This window comes from Lissotriton helveticus, chromosome 3_1, assembly GCF_964261635.1.
Source record: "Lissotriton helveticus chromosome 3_1, aLisHel1.1, whole genome shotgun sequence".
NCBI lineage: Eukaryota > Metazoa > Chordata > Amphibia > Caudata > Salamandridae > Lissotriton > Lissotriton helveticus.
In genome coordinates this window covers 1,586,339,364-1,586,355,527 of record NC_136061.1, presented here as the reverse complement: position 1 = coordinate 1,586,355,527, position 16,164 = coordinate 1,586,339,364, and the positions used below count along the sequence as shown (strand labels likewise).

Genomic DNA, 16,164 nt, shown 5'->3' with positions numbered 1-16,164 from the left:
CAAAACATCTGCATTTCTTACTCTTCCCCTCCCAGAGCAAAATAATTGATGCATTTGACATTGTCAACATACATGTTCCTCACCCCCACTACTGATTCTGTATCTATTTCACTAGGTCCAATAACTAAGCAGTACGCCTTTCTCTTGAGTTCCATATCGCCTGAAAACCTGCAGATGAGATCATTCAGCGTAAATTGAACTGTACTGTAATTTGTAGAAGTGATGGTGTTTATCTGAATGCGCCTAAAGAACATGGAAATGCTATTCAAAAATGATTGTCCGATAACATTAATGACACTATGAAAACTTCATCTCAAACCATGTCAGGTATTGAGGATCAAATGCCCATCCTCCTTATGGTTTCAACATGTTAGTGACTAGTGACTTCTGTTTTTCTACAGCAGAAACAGTCAACGGCAGGTTGAAGCCAATGACTAAACTCACTCCCAAATCACAATACCAATTACCTCCCCAAGCGGAAGTAGGTATCGGTCAGGAAATTGCTGCTCAGTAAAAGATCCGGGTACCCACTGTAAGCACCCACCATTCTACCTTTCAAAAAGCCTGATAAAGGCACAAAATGATACGGACAGGGCATACATCTATAAATGCTGTTGTACTTAATCAAGTTACTATTCGAACACAATGCTGGTGGAAGACTCATTGTTCACTATTGTTGATTTATGTTCGGCTTTCTTCTCTATTCCTATTATTTTTGATAGTCTGATGCAGAGATAAAAAAGAGCTACCTTCTATCTTTTCACAAGCACTTTTAAGATCCGGACAACCGGTCTTTTGAGGCGGGCCTACACTAATCCAGTACTAAGATCATTTGTTGTTTGCCTCGGACTCCATGGACCTATGCAAACGTGATACCCTGTACCTGTGCAGTTAGTAAAGTACGGGGATAACATTTCTAAAGAAAACTAACAATTGTGTTTACCCATTGTTTGATATTTAGATTGTGAGATATCAAATGGAGAGGCACATCAATTTAAGTATCAATGCTCTTTGTTTGCTACCCCAACTTATTAATATATCCCAGGTATGCATATTTTAGTGATGTGATTTGGGGTCAATTGTAGACAACATATTTTAAAAGATGCTGGTATTGTTAAAACTTTGCAATTCATTAAAAGAGACACACCGTAACTGTTGCTTTGGTCCAAGTAGGCAGAAAAGTCTTTGTATTTCAAAAAAATGCGTTATCTTACGCAACTATTTTGGGGTTAACAGAAAGAAAAAAAACAAAGCGTTCACACTGTACTGTCGTGAGAAGGAGGACTTTGTATTAAAGGCATCAGTAAAAAGATCATGGTGACAAAAAGAAACCAATTACATACCTCTGTTTTTAATGCAGTGAAGCAGGGCTACCTCAGTGTCTGTGCATCACTGCAGATAAAGCTAACCTTGTCGAAGTGTCTAAAAATACTGTAATTGGGACACTTTAATTTGGTTGTACCCCATGCTGTGGCAAACCCAGCACCTTTCTATATCTATGTTTCAAAGTATGAAATACTGTTGCTCTGTGATTCCCACATCACGCTGGCATGGTGACTTGTGTTCACTGTTTTAAACTTCAGTTGATAGACAATCATGCAACAATCGTGTGATATTCCATCACCACTGTTTACCTTTGCAAAGCTGGGATTTTGTATAGAATGTTGATGGTTCTTCCCTCAGAAATGATAAAAAAACATGAGTAGCTGTTTATAGTTTGTTCTATACATGAAGACACAGTAAGTTGTTTCTTACCCAAAGCGCAATAAGCTACAATAGCTAAATTGCTGCTCTTATGCAAGTTTATATTCTGGTCACTCAAAAACTGTTCCTTAGTCCAAGTAAGCATTTGGATTGTCCTGTGACTTTGGGCTCCTTTGGATGCAGCGAGGGTTCCCCGCTTCAGCAGGGACACGATTAAAAATAGGTCCCATATCAAAGGTTTACTTGGGACACATTTTGATCAATGTAGTCAGCAAAAGCTTTACTTGTGTACCCTAATCTTAAATAGATCACTGATCTGCGCACTTAACAACTACTGTCAGGGCCATTTATAGAGCGTCAAGTAAACCTTTGATATAGGACCCATTTTTAATGAGGTCCCTGCTGATGCAGGAGAGGATCACAAGGAGGGCCACAAGGGCCAGCTGCCGGGAAGAGGGGGGCCCATATGAGCCCCCAAGGTGGGTGGGAGCTGTAAGTCCCACCTGCCCTGCTTCCTGAAAAGTAGCCCTGCAGCGAGGAAAAAAGGCCAAAGATGCAGAGAACTACACTGATAAGCCCTCCAGCGACAAGACTGAAGACACTGGCCCGACTCAGGTCTCGGTCCCATGACTTGGAAGAAAGCGCCCTGTCTGCTCGTGCTGCCCTGACATTCTGGAGATAAAGAGGGGCACATTCAAACAATAAAGAGCCCATCCACCAGGCTCCAACCTAAAGCTGGTGACACACAACCACGCTCAAAGAGACAGTTGCACAACGAGAGTTGCTTGTCTTGACTTGCGGGTTAGTCATATCCCCCCAGGGGCCAAGAGAATACTTCGAGAGAACCATAGAAATGGAAGCTGCTCCCTGAAGAATAGACAAACCAGAAAAACAGCCTTTAAACACACCGGGGGTTTCCCTGCCTCCTCCTGTCCCCCAATCCCTCTTCCATGGGGAGGCGGGGTGGAAGAGGCAGTGGCCCATGATGGGGGAGGGGGTTAGGAGAAAAAATCGAACACTAAAAATGACAGCCCACTACGGTTCCACTGTGATGGGCACAGCAGTTTCATAGGAATCCGCACCAGCATTGAGGCCTCCAGATGCACCAGCACAATCCAGAGACACCGCACAAATCCTAATGCGATTGGAGAGTTTTAAGCAGCTCTGGAGGCTAAAGTGGATACATTGACTACTGATCTCAACATTCTGAAGGGTGACCACAAAAAACAGAGTGACCGACTACACCAAGCACTACAGTGACAGAATTTGAACCCCAGTCGAAGGCCATCTCTAAGAAAGTACACGCCTTAAAGGAGCTAGTGCAGATCCCAAAAAAACAAGCTGAAGACACAGAAGGGAGGGCATAGTAGGCCAATCTGAAAAAATAATAAAAAAATAAAATACATTGAGAGCACTAATGTCACCTTCTTCATTGAACAATGACTCCATGAGTAAGCGTGCCCTCACGGCTTCTCCCTATGTTTACAGGTGGATGATGCCCCCGAAGAACAATCGTAGCAAAAACCCTGAACTATCTGGACCAAGACCTCATCCTCGGCACTGCCTGGAAAAATGGCCCACGGATGGCGGGCAATTCCACAGTAATGATACTCCCAGACTTCACACTGGCGGTTCAACGTCAAAGGCCGTCTTTCCTGGGAGTCAAAAAGCACATATGTGAACTAGGCCACAACATACGCACTACTCTTCCTGGGTGAACTGAAAAGTGACAAAAGCCGAAAAAAATCACTTTTTCACATCGCCAGAAGAAGCCTTCTGATGCACACGGAACCAGGGAGCCGGTAAAACACTCCGACTAGTCCCCACCACACTCAACGGTCGGCGCGGCCTATGCTTGCCAGAAAGCAGAGAGACAGGGCTCATACAGAGACCCAGACCACTCAACAGATCCATGCTGATCAGAAGTCGGTGGAGGCAGCAGTGGCAGTAATCTGGACCAGGAGATCACTACCCGACTCCGAGAGGTCCAGTGGAGACCTGTTGAGCTCTGAACTGAGTGACACTCCCAACATCCTACCCTGTGTGCCTCCACAAACAGCAGATGAACTCATGTGCGACTCAGACACAATGTCTAAGTAGTATTAGTTACCCCTCCGATTTCAATGGGCCTATCGTCCACCAAACAAAGCTGGTTCTTCAGTCTCACGTTCCACTCAAGCAGCATTACGCACCAGACTTGTTACAAATCACAAAGTTACTCTTTGCAGTTTGGACAGTTCCCCAATTATCATTTTGGTCCAGCACTGTTTCCACACCAGACTGGAAGTTATTGTTAAAGGGGTCTTTGTTTCTACCTGGATGGTGTGTTCTATTGGGTCCCATAAACCGCACACCCAAGAAACCAAAGCCAGAGAAGGACCATATAGCCAGCCTGGGGCGATGGGTAAGGCATGCCCTTCATTTACCACTTAGTCCTAATGACTAGCCTGGGTAAATACACAGTTCTTACATGGAACGTGTGAAGGTTGGACACCCTGCGCAAGCGCTATAGAGTGCAAGCACAGTTGAGAAGACAGGCGGCCCAAACTGTGTTCCTACAAGAGACCCATCCAACAAATGAGGGAGGTAGTAGACTAAGACACAAATTGCATGGCCAAATATACTGATACTACATACTTCTCTTTTGCAAGAACCGCAGTGATCCAACAGTACCATTTTATACAGAAGATATATGAATCAACCCAGGGCAGGTATGTACTATTGAGATGTCGGCTAGACGGTTCCGCCTTGGCCAGTATATATGCCCCCAATGTTGACCAGCTGGCTTTGCTGACATCCTTCTCTCATAAAATGGCTGACTGGCCAGGCTTGCAATTGGTACTGGGTGGAGATTTTAACACGGTCTTGGATACTGTGCAGGACTGTTCCCATCCCCAGCTGCCTGGTGCCCCTGACCTCCGGCAGACCACAGATGCTTTCCTTTTAGATTAGCGGTCCCCAGTGCTAAAGCTTTACAGAACTGGGTGCAAGCTTGGAGGTCTTGGAAACCAGTAATGAAGGAATACTCAGTCTTATCACCCCCACATGAGATACTAGACTATATATTTGGTAAGACAATCTCAGAACACAACTCCTTCGATGTAATATGTTGATGGGTATAAGCACCGACTGAAAGGAAAATGAGAGGAGCACTCGTGTTTTATTAAAAAAACTGTAAAACCTGCTTTATGGTTTTTACTCTTTCTTCCTCCAAGCGTGCTGCCGAGGTGGCACGTTTGTTCTAACCGTGCCTAAAACTTAGAAAACTTATCTTAAGTGTAAGAAACACTTAACCTCTGCGCACTGTTGCTTTTTGCGGTTCCCTATAGATCACACCACTCTTTATTTTCATAGACACTTCACAACTTATGAGTTTCAAATGAAAAAGTTTATCAAGAAATATTCAACTGAAAATCAATCCTAACATTTTACAATGTTACTCTGATACATTATTGTTTTCAATACATGATTAAACAGATACACAAAACCCAAAGATTGATTCTTCAAAATCTTTCACAAAGATGACTTGTCTTTAATGTCCACTTGTCTTTAGTGCCCAATGCATTTCAAGCTCGTTGAGCTCTTCATCAGGGGCCTGGAAACTGAATACAATTATCATTTACTATACTGATGTTATATTTACAGAACACCAAATTCTCATTTAGTACAGGGGTTTACAAAAAGCTGTTAGCTAAAGAACATAAAAACTTATGAACTTATGAGAACCCAAATTACCAACACCGCTGTGTGTGTGAGAAACAGAAAACAAATGGAAACTAACTCACTGGTGTCGCAGTGAAACTTGGTCTTCAAGTCTGAATAATGAAAAAATCATGAGATTCAATCCATTACTACCACAAGCTCCAACTTTAGGCATTACTCCTTTGGTTAGCCAAACGCAAAAACAATTACTTCCCCTTACCTTAAGGTTAACACTCGGTGCATGAAACCGGATTTTCTAAACTTTCGTGAATCTCCCTCCTCCAGAAAATATATGAAATGGAAACTCGCTCAAAACCGGGTTCTGTAACCCCTCAGTACCGTGTAGCTTCTACCATGAACTAGAACTCAATCTGCCTAACGCTCACCTCTTGATGTCATCCAAAATTCCGAAAATAAACTCGCTATCCCGTTCTTGCACGTTTACTCCTGCTCGGTTCTCTGACCAGCTGTGAAAGCCGTCCGTTTCCTTACTCTTTACAAAGCCACAATCATTTACTAGAAACTAACAGAGGACTAGTGGACCCAGGACCGCGGGCGCCATATTGGAAGGGGTAAATTCGACGTTGTGGAAGGAAAAGAAAGTGCTTAAAATAAAATTGGAAAAAAAGCCAGAAAAGAAATAAATGTGGAATAATTGAGGTGTTTTAAGAAATACTGAACAATAAATAAGGATGATGACAACTACTGCAAAATATTCGCTATTCAAGTACATTTTACTTAAATACATGCATCATTCTCGTACAGATACAAAGGTGAAAAAACCTCATATAAAACAAGATAAATCTACTTTCTCATTTAACCCTTTGGGTTCCTGTGTAACAAGGTACCTTATCCAGTGTATTTCTCTTTGGAGGAGGGATCTGGTTAGATCTACCCCCTCGTGTGTTTTTACAACTTCCAATATGGAAAACCTGATTTGGGCTATGCTATGGTTATTCTCATTCCAGTGTTTCGCCAAATTACTCTTCACATTTTTGTTTCTTATTGTGCTCTTGTGTTCTGATATTCTCGTTTTTAATTTTCTCTCTGTTTTTCCTGCATAGATTTTGCCACAGGGACACTTTATGTAGTAAATTAGATTTTTGGAGTTACAATCCCCATCATAATGTAGTGTCACTTCTTTTCCAGTTTGCGGGTGATGTAACTTTTTACCTTCAATCACATTTGAACAATGTACACAATTATGACATTTCCTCATTCCTCTGTTGGTCACTTCTATTTCTCTTATGGGAGTCATCAATAGTTCTTTTAAGTTCTTTGATCTCGTGTAAGCAAAAATCGGCTTCTTGTCAAAAATCCCATTGAAATCCTCTTCATTCTTTAAAAGATCCCAATGTTTGTTTATGATAGTTTTCAATTTCTGTGATGAGGTGGAGAATTTTGATACAAACACATGTCTGTCTAATGTTTTCTTAGGTTTCTGAGTCAATAGATTGTCCCCGCTGTAGGTCTCTATCCTGTTTTTAGCTTTTATCAGAATTTCATCCGGATAACCTCTTTCTTTGTATCTTTGATGTTGTACAGTAAGACTCTCTTTCAAATCCTCCTCTTGTGAACAAATTCTTTTGATTCGCATGTATTGTGACACTGGTAAATTGATTTTTAAATTCGGAGGATGAAAGCTTTGAAATAATAAAGAATTGTTCACATCTGTGTCTTATCTGAAAACTCTGTTTTTTATCTGTGAATCTTGAATGTTGATCATAACGTCTAGAAATGACAATTCTTTATCGCTGATAGCGTGTGTGAATTCAATGTTATCTGAACAATGGTTCAATCTGTCAATTTCAAATTCTAAGCTTTCCTTTGTTCCAGACCAAAGAACGAATATATCGTCTATGAATCTGCGATATAAAATCGCGTGTTCGTTCCAAAAGTTATTGTTGTAAATATAGTCAGCCTCAAATTTTGCCATAAAGATATTGGCATATGCCGGAGCCCCAGCAAATCCCATGGATGTTCCATTCTGTTGTAGGAAAAACCTAGAGGACCATTGGAAATAACTAGGATACAAACAAAAATGTAAAAGTTCCAAAATGAAAACTTTTTCTGCCTTTACAGAAGGTTGTTGTAGCAGAGCCCACTCCACGGCTTCCATTCCGGATTGATGAGGAATAGAAGTGTACAACGACTTCACGTCTATTGTACACACCCACGTTGGACTTGTAAGTTTAATTTCTTTCAAAGTCAGTAGAAAGTCGTTGGTGTCTTTTATATACGACAGCCATTTCTGCACAAATGACTGAAGGAATGTGTCAATATATTGACCGAGTGGTTAAAAAACTGTACCACATCCAGTCACAATGGGACGCATGGGTGGATTTTGTAGATTTTTATGCACCTTGGGGAGCATATAGAGACACGGTCTTCTGGGGAATTGTACAGTGAGAAATTGTTTGGTCTTGGCAGAGATGTAGCCTAGTTCAAGGGCTTTTGTCACAATTTCGCTGAGAACAGTTTGTAAGTCTCCAATGGGGTCTTTGTCAAGCTCAAAATAAATGGAAGTATCAGCCACGTGTTCATCCACTTTTTGGTTGTACATGGATCTGTCCATCACTATTATGGCTCCTCCTTTATCCGCTTTCTGTATTAGAATGCTTTGGTTCTCTTGGAGTCCTTTCAAAATGGACCTATCATATACTGAAAGATTCTTCCTTTTGGATTTCCTCAATTTCATACTTTCCAAATCGTTGATTACTGAATTTTCAAAAGCATCAAGAATTTTATGAGATGATGGTGCCTGAAATTTGGATTTGGGTCTGAATTCCAAAAATTCTGGTTCCTCTTTGTCGGCTTGGAATGGTGCCACATTTGTGAAAAAATGTCTGAGTTTCAAAACACGCATGAATTTGTAGAAAGCAACCTCACTCTCAAGTTTATTGGTGTCGTACGTGGGAACAAACCCTAAACCTTTATTCAGTACTCTCAATTCTTCTTTGGTGAGTTGAGTTTTAGAAATATTTAAGACCAAATTTATCTCATGCTCCTTGTGCGTGCTCCTTCTACCTCCTCTCCTTGTTTTTGTACTGATTGCTTTTTTTGTTGTTTCCCCGGTGGTTGACTTGAATCCCCTACCTGGGCTAAAAAAGACTGGCTAGTGCCTGCTGTTTTTGATGAGTCAGTGGAAGTTGATGTTTGAACTTCAGTTATTTGAGTTTGTGCAGAGGGTCTATTGGTGTTCAAATCACTGTCAGAAACAAGACTTTCTTCCGAAGTTGTAACTACTTTTTTCTTTTGGTATGTTCTTCGCTGGGCATAAACTTCAGCCCACGTATAGACTTCATTCAATTTATAATCCAACGTGTCCCGTTTGAACTTCCGTAGTTTACCTTCCTGTAGCTCTTTAGAATATTTCTCTAATTTTGAAGTAATGTCTTCAAGTGATTTTTCCCAATCTACCTTATCCACCCGTGACTCCAAATTATGTTTGATCTCTTCTATCTCGTTGGCTAATTCATGGATGACCTTTGCCAGTTCCTCAATCAATAAAAGAATCAAGTCCAAGGAACATTTATTTAAGATAGAATACCACCTCTCCATAAACTCCTTGTTAAGGTGAAATCTATTCAACATCGGTTTGATTGACATCCTTAGACCGCGTGGGATCCTTTTCACCCTGTGATACTGCACCAAGGTTGATGCATGCAATTTTTGATTTACTTCGCGCTTTGCAAGATACTCAAGTTGTTTTAATTGTTGAATGATGGTATTTCCCTGTACGTTAGAAGATTTGACATCCTGTATTAGTGCATAGATATCATCCGCTTGTTCGATTGTGTAAGCTAGAGTTTTAGCTCTATTGTCTGTAATGCTCGAGATTTGCTCAAATGCCATGGTATGGTGCTCTAACTCCTTGTAGACAAAATCTCAAAATGAAAGGAAAATGAGAGGAGCACTCGTGTTTTATTCAAAAAACTGTAAAACCTGCTTTATGGTTTTTACTCTCTCTTCCTCCAAGCGTGCTGCCGAGGTGGCACGTTTGTCCTAACCGTGCCTAAAACTTATCTTAAGTGTAAGAAACACTTAACCTCTGCGCACTGTTGCTTTTTGCGGTTCCCTATAGATCACACCGCTCTTTATTTTCATAGACACTTCACAACTTATGAGTTTCAAATGAAAAAGTTTATCAAGAAATATTCAACTCAAAATCAATCCTAACATTTTACAATGTTACTCTGATACATTATTGTTTTCAATACATGATTAAACAGATACACAAAATCCAAAGATTGATTCTTCAAAATCTTTCACAAAGATGACTTGTCTTTAATGTCCACTTGTCTTTAGTGCCCAATGCATTTCAAGCTCGTTGAGCTCTTCATCAGGGGCCTGGAAACTGAATACAATTATCATTTACTATACTGATGTTATATTTACAGAACACCAAATTCTCATTTAGTACAGGGGTTTACAAAAAGCTGTTAGCTAAAGAAAATAAAAACTTATGAACTTATGAGAACCCAAATTACCAACACCGCTGTGTGTGTGAGAAACAGAAAACAAATGGAAACTAACTCACTGGTGTCGCAGTGAAACTTGGTCTTCAAGTCTGAATAATGAAAAAATCATGAGATTCAATCCATTACTACCACAAGCTCCAGCTTTAGGCATTACTCCTTTGGTTAGCCAAACGCAAAAACAATTACTTCCCCTTACCTTAAGGTTAACACTCGGTGCATGAAACCGGATTTTCTAAACTTGGAGCTTGTGGTAGTAATGGATTGAATCTCATGATTTTTGGATCAATCTTTGGATTTTGTGTATCTGTTTAATCATGTAGTGAAAACAATAATGTATCGGAGTAACATTGTAAAATGTTAGGATTGATTTTCAGTTGAATATTTCTTGATAAACTTTTTCATTTGAAACTCATAAGTTGTGAAGTGTCTATGAAAATAAAGAGCGGTGTGATCTATAGGGAACCGCAAAAAGCAACAGTGCGCAGAGGTTAAGTGTTTCTTACACTTAAGATAAGTTTTATAAGCACCGACTCCCATCCCCACCAGGAAACTTCAACCGTTCTAGCTGAAGACCCGATCATAAGAGACACATTGAATACTGCAGCCGTAGACTGCTTCCGAACCAACTTTGACACTGCCTCATCCGACCCCACAACCCCATCGCCAGTAGAGTGAAAAGGTGTTCATAGTAGTAATCAGAGGCATCGGTCTCAGCAACATGAAGGGCGTCAGTGACGCGCACCAAATGGTGCCTACACCCCTCTTGCCAACTGAACATGTGCGCTTGGTTGCTCTCACAATTGAGCAGATACTACAAAAAACACGAACAAAACAAACGCTTTATTAGAGAGGAATTGGTGCCTGGACTACAACTGATATATTGAGAGCTCACATGCCGAAGGAGATACAGCTGGGCACCTGTTGGCATGGCTACTTCTTTATTTATAGCGTTTTGTATAGCGCAAACTCAACTCAAAAGTATCAGATCGCTTTACATAGATGGCAAAAGTAACAGTTACATGAGTTACACATGTGTTAAATACCATTACATCTAGTCGTCACAACACATAGTCACAGTATACATGAGAAGTATACAGTAAACCGTAGATCTCAACAGACTCACACACACCCTAATATTATCCATAACCTCAACTGAGTGCAGGGAGGCAGGCATAAACTAAGCATTCCAGTAGTATTATAAAGAACTCTACCACCCCGGTGGATGACAAGACCACAGATGCTTTCCTTTTAGAACAGCGGTCCCCAGACCTCCTGGTGTATTTGTTTGAGTCTACAGGCCTCAATCACGTAACAAGAAATCGGGGAAGCCATCCGAACTGCCGAGAGGCAAAATACCAGGATCTGACAGATGGCAGGGGAATACTAAGCAGCCTTTGCGGTGGTTCAAGTGTCCAAACTAAAGCACATGATACGAAACACTGGTTGCAATGGGCAACCTTCCCGGTACAACCTACGACGTAATAGTACCGTCGATCTTGAAGCCTGGATGGTACCCAAATATAATCTTCTCATCTCAATCCTAAACCAGGATTACAAAATATCGAGTAAAATCTTAGTGGGGAGACTGCTTCCGATCCTTCCTCTGATGATTCGCAGCTACCAGAATGGATTCATCACATGATGAAGAGGGTCCCCAGAGAATGGCCTTGAGTGCCGTGCTCATCTCTAGACCATCGGCCAGGTGTTCAACACACTCAAGATGGCCATAACTCTTTGAAACCTTGACTGATTCGGACTGCCTCATCAACCCTTCAAATGGACAAGACTCCTCTACAGCATCCTCAAGGCAAGGACGAAAACAGGTCAATAAATATTACCAGAGTATACAATAGCAAGGGTTACAAGACAGGGCTGCCCCCGATCACCCTGATTTTTTGCACTGGCTATCAAACCCTTGCCCATGCTGCTATGGCGAAACAGTCCAACGGGGCTAACTTGGGGTATCCCCCCTCAATAACATCACACAATCCATATCACTTTTCAGAGACGATATGCTTATGTGATGTGGAGTCCTACCTCACCCCAATATCACGATCTTACAGTCTTTGGCCAGGTCTCGGGACTAAGAGTTAATAATGCAAAATAACATGCCTTCCTGCTCACAAAAGATGCAGTGCAGAGACTGATTTTACTTGGAGACCACAGTCTGCACAGGGCTGTCACCATGTTTCGTCATCAAAATATAGAGAGCCCAAACTGATTCTTTAGACCGTAACCTGGGCAGAGCCATGCAAGCCTTACGGGCCCAGTTGACCACCTGGGCCTTTTAGCCGCTCTCTGTTTTGAGCTACATAGCAATCACCAGGATGGTAATGGTTCCAAGGTCACTCTGTTATTTTGCAAACCTACACCTTGAATTGTGGAAGACGTACTTCAGGCTGTTAAGACTCCCTATTGATAACCCTCATCAGGGAGGCAGAGAATGCAACTGGCAAAGCTGAGACTCCCACTGATTAAGGAAGGATGCCCCCAAATCGCCTTATAGAGCCTACTACCGAGCAGTCAAGCTCCAGTAGCCAATACAACCAGCTGTTCCGCGCTACCGTAGGAGCGCCATGCGTGTGGGTAGGTTGACAGGCCTTGGCTGCACGCGCTAGAGGGACCATTCCTTTCTGTGCTGCCCCACGGGAACAGACTGCGGGGCCCACTAGGGACACCCTTAGGGTCACCCCACTACTGCAGGACCACTTGGCCTGCCCCCTCACAGACCCAGAGAGGTTGTATTCTTCTTTGCTTTTCTTTATTATCACAGTGTAGTACTGAGCACTTTTTAGGTCCTGAGAAATTGCCATTAGGGCATGAAACATGTCGACCTGACCAGAGGGTCCGAGGTAGTCAGCTGTGCCCCTCACAGTCTCTATCTCCCCTCCCACCTTTTAATCAAGGGAGTCAGTCATGCGAATAAATGTCCTGGTGAACTGACTTACCTTTTTTATTCACAAATCCCCTCACGACTACACCTTCACCAGACCCCTCACACGCACTCAACCATTGGATGGAACAAAAGAACTCCAACGAAGAGCGCCTATTAGGCGCCCGTCAGACACTGCAGTGCCAGTCTGACGAGGAGCAGGAGGCCAATGATGAAGCATGACATCTAGCTCGCTGGGTGTGTGAGGCCTCTTAGTTCCAACAAGGGAACTTCTTGTTCCCTGTCTTTGCTCTCCTCATTTACACACATACACTCCTTTCCATTCTCCGGGGAACTTTGTACCTTCTGCTGTCTAAGCTCCAGTAGCCAGCCAGGTAGCTGGTGAGAACCCATCTACAAGGAACAGGATTTTTGGATACACAGGCCCGAGCTGGAGTACTGAACAAGCTGTTTTGCTACGGGGAGGGCAGAGTACTGGGGTCCCCAATTTTGATAACCATGTACAAAAGGGCTATGCTTACACAGGCTCTACCGTACCATTTGCCCCAGCTCAGTTAGGACTCCCAACCGAGTCAGGACCCCTTTCAGTCCAGGAGCTAGAGGCGTGGGGGGAGACTGGGCTCCACACTCTGGGGGATCTCTACAAAGAGGGTAAAGTAATGGACTTCACACACTGTATGGTCAGTTTAATTTCCTGCAAGGCCAGTTTCTCCGTTATGGGCAGATTAGAGGATCTCTAAGGAGGTGCTTGGAAGAACCCCAAGCATACCTTCACAAACGCCTTACGGTAAACAGTACACACTATGGGGGAAAAGGTCATAGATTGACAACTTGGCTACACAGAGAAATCAGAGATCTTACCAACGTATCCCTGCAATCACTTAGAGAGTCATGGGAGGGGCTCTCAAGGAGAGCATTTTATGACCAGGAATAGCAGAGGGCCTTGGAATACCACTGAACAGTCTCCAGAAACACCAGATTTTGAGCTATTCAGGGCCCATTTGTTTACACAAAAAATTGGCCACGTGTTTCCGCTGGCATGTACCGACTGTGTCCGTTGTCACTATGCCCTTGCAGACTTCAGACATATTCTATAGGACTGCCCGGCACCGCAACACTACTGGAAGTGAGTCGGAGGGCATCAGCAGCTGTCATGGGCAGACCAAAATTGAAATCCGTTGAAGTATTCTTAATTGGCACGTGCCGAGAGCCCCCCTACACAAAGTCACAACAAGGTTTATCCTACTCCTGTTGGCCAAGCGATGCATCACAATGCGGTGAAAATCCACTTGCACTCCCCCCTTGCTCCCCCACCACAGCCATCTGGGGCGACCTGACAAATGAACGCGGTGTTCAGGGTGGAGGCGCACCACAGGCAAGAAAACAGACGCATGCAGTGGAATACAATTGCAGACCAATGGGACGCTTTAGTGCATGCACAAACACTAAGGAGAAGACGACGATCGCCCTCCATAATCGGGTCAGGGCAGTTCCCTGAAACACTGCCAAATCTACAACAGTGCACCCTAAACTGAAAACCCTAGCAATATGTTGTAGGGAACGGCCTTCCATTAAGAAACTCCATAACTGCCTGGTTAGATATCGGACACAGGGTAGAGAGAGCCCCAATACCAGATGCCCCAGGGGAAGAGAGCAGGACTTACCCCCTGCTCGCAATGGTCAACAACAATCCCCTCACACACTAATGGTAAAACAGGAGGCCCCGAGACAATTCTAGGGCCCACATTGTTCCAGGTGGTTTTCACAGAGGCAGACGCAGTAAACAAACTTGCTGGTTTGGAAGATAATGCATGTCTCTGGAGTGGGAGCGATTGAATTTTGGCACTGGACAATAAATAGTACTGTACAAGAAAAAATGTATATTCTATATAGCCCATCATAATTCCTGAATACTCGCTTTATTCATGTTGATTCTCCACCTTTGGTGGGGCTTTGTGAAAGGCAACAAAGCTCTGGGGGGTGTGGGAGGAGGGGGTGGGGGATCTACACACTTTTCTTCGACAAAGGTGACGCGAACCATATCAAGTCAGCTCATCACCAACATCACAGTCAAGTTTTGCAGACTGTCTGCCTGGATAGACATATCACACTGCAAGCAAACCTCTGCACCAAAATGTAATTAATTTTTTTTAAAATCACACAAAGATGTGTGCCAGGTTTCATGCCTGGTTAGATATTGTACTACTTAAACTTAACTAACCTACCTTTCGTCATAGCTGAGGTTTCTGTCCGCAAACTGTTCCAGAAGGGTGCGTTCAATTACACGGCGTGGAGCAGAATTCTGGAAGAAGTAGACAAGGACGTGCTGCAGGCGGGGGTCATTGTGTGGAGTGGGTGCTTCTTCTGACAAAAGATGCAATCGAGAGTACTCTTCACGAAATGCCTGCCAAACAATTGGGAAATATTTACATTTTGATGCACTAAAGCAGTTTACAAGTGTAGAATTCAGTACATTCTAGCAATATATTAGCAGCTTAATAAAAGAGAGTTAACAGCCAAGTGAAGAATGGAAAAGCAGTGGCATCTCTTTCCAGTTTTAATGGCCAAATGCTCCAACAATGTACTAAATTAACAAGTTACTTACCTTCTGTAACGCTCTTTCTGATGGAAAGTCTATCTAACCGCAGATTTCTCATTTCGGGAATGTTTCCCAACAGAGTCAGACTGGATATCGAAACTCAAAAGTAGTTCTCCTGCAAGCCAGTAAGTTGTGTTGTGTGGCTCTGCACAAACATTGTGCCATTCTGGAAGTAATGAGCGGGCTGTATATAAGCACCATACAGGAGCTCTGAAGTCTGTTTCTTTCTAGGGCTTGTCCATAACCTCATAGGAAAAGCCCATCAGCAAACCGGCTTGACCATTGTGCATGTCTCTAGGTTGGGATCGTTTATGATAGAAAAAGAGGCCATTCCACAGAAATTGGAAAAGACAGGCCTACAATCCAGTCTCCAGGACAGACAGACAGAAACTGAGTCACAGTGAGCATCTTGAATTTTTCCTTTTTCAGGATGTAATTGTGAGGTTGTAGGTCCATTATAGGGTGGAGGCCTCCATCCTTTTTGGATACCAGAAAGTAGCGGAATTAGCAAGCACAGCCTAATTCTAATGCTGGCACCCTCTCTATGGCTACTTTGGCTAGATGAGCCAGCACTTTCTGCCGCAAGAGCGAAAGGTGGTCTTCGATCATCCAATCGAGTGATGATGGAAAGGTAGGGAGTAACCCCGATATACAATCTGAAGCACCTAATGTAATCTACCACCATAGGTCTAAACGCGCAGTGTTTACGCACAGTGTGGCGCCTACTCCTGCGCCTAAGACGAGCCGAAGACCAGCCCGTCTGCGCCCGTCCGCGACAGGACGGG

The 16,164-nt window shown here is 43.0% G+C and overlaps 1 protein-coding gene across 6 annotated transcripts in view; it reads right to left on the bottom strand.

Annotated features, from left to right (window-relative positions):
- The window catches only part of USP28 (ubiquitin specific peptidase 28), a 505,647-nt gene that overhangs the window by 75,292 nt on the left and 414,191 nt on the right, over positions 1-16,164 (bottom strand). For all 6 annotated transcript variants that reach the window (XM_078682349.1, XM_078682350.1, XM_078682344.1 and 3 more), the window contains one exon: positions 15,006-15,184. In XM_078682349.1, coding sequence (XP_078538475.1) covers positions 15,006-15,184 — 179 coding nt within the window. The remainder of the gene's footprint in view (positions 1-15,005; positions 15,185-16,164) is intronic.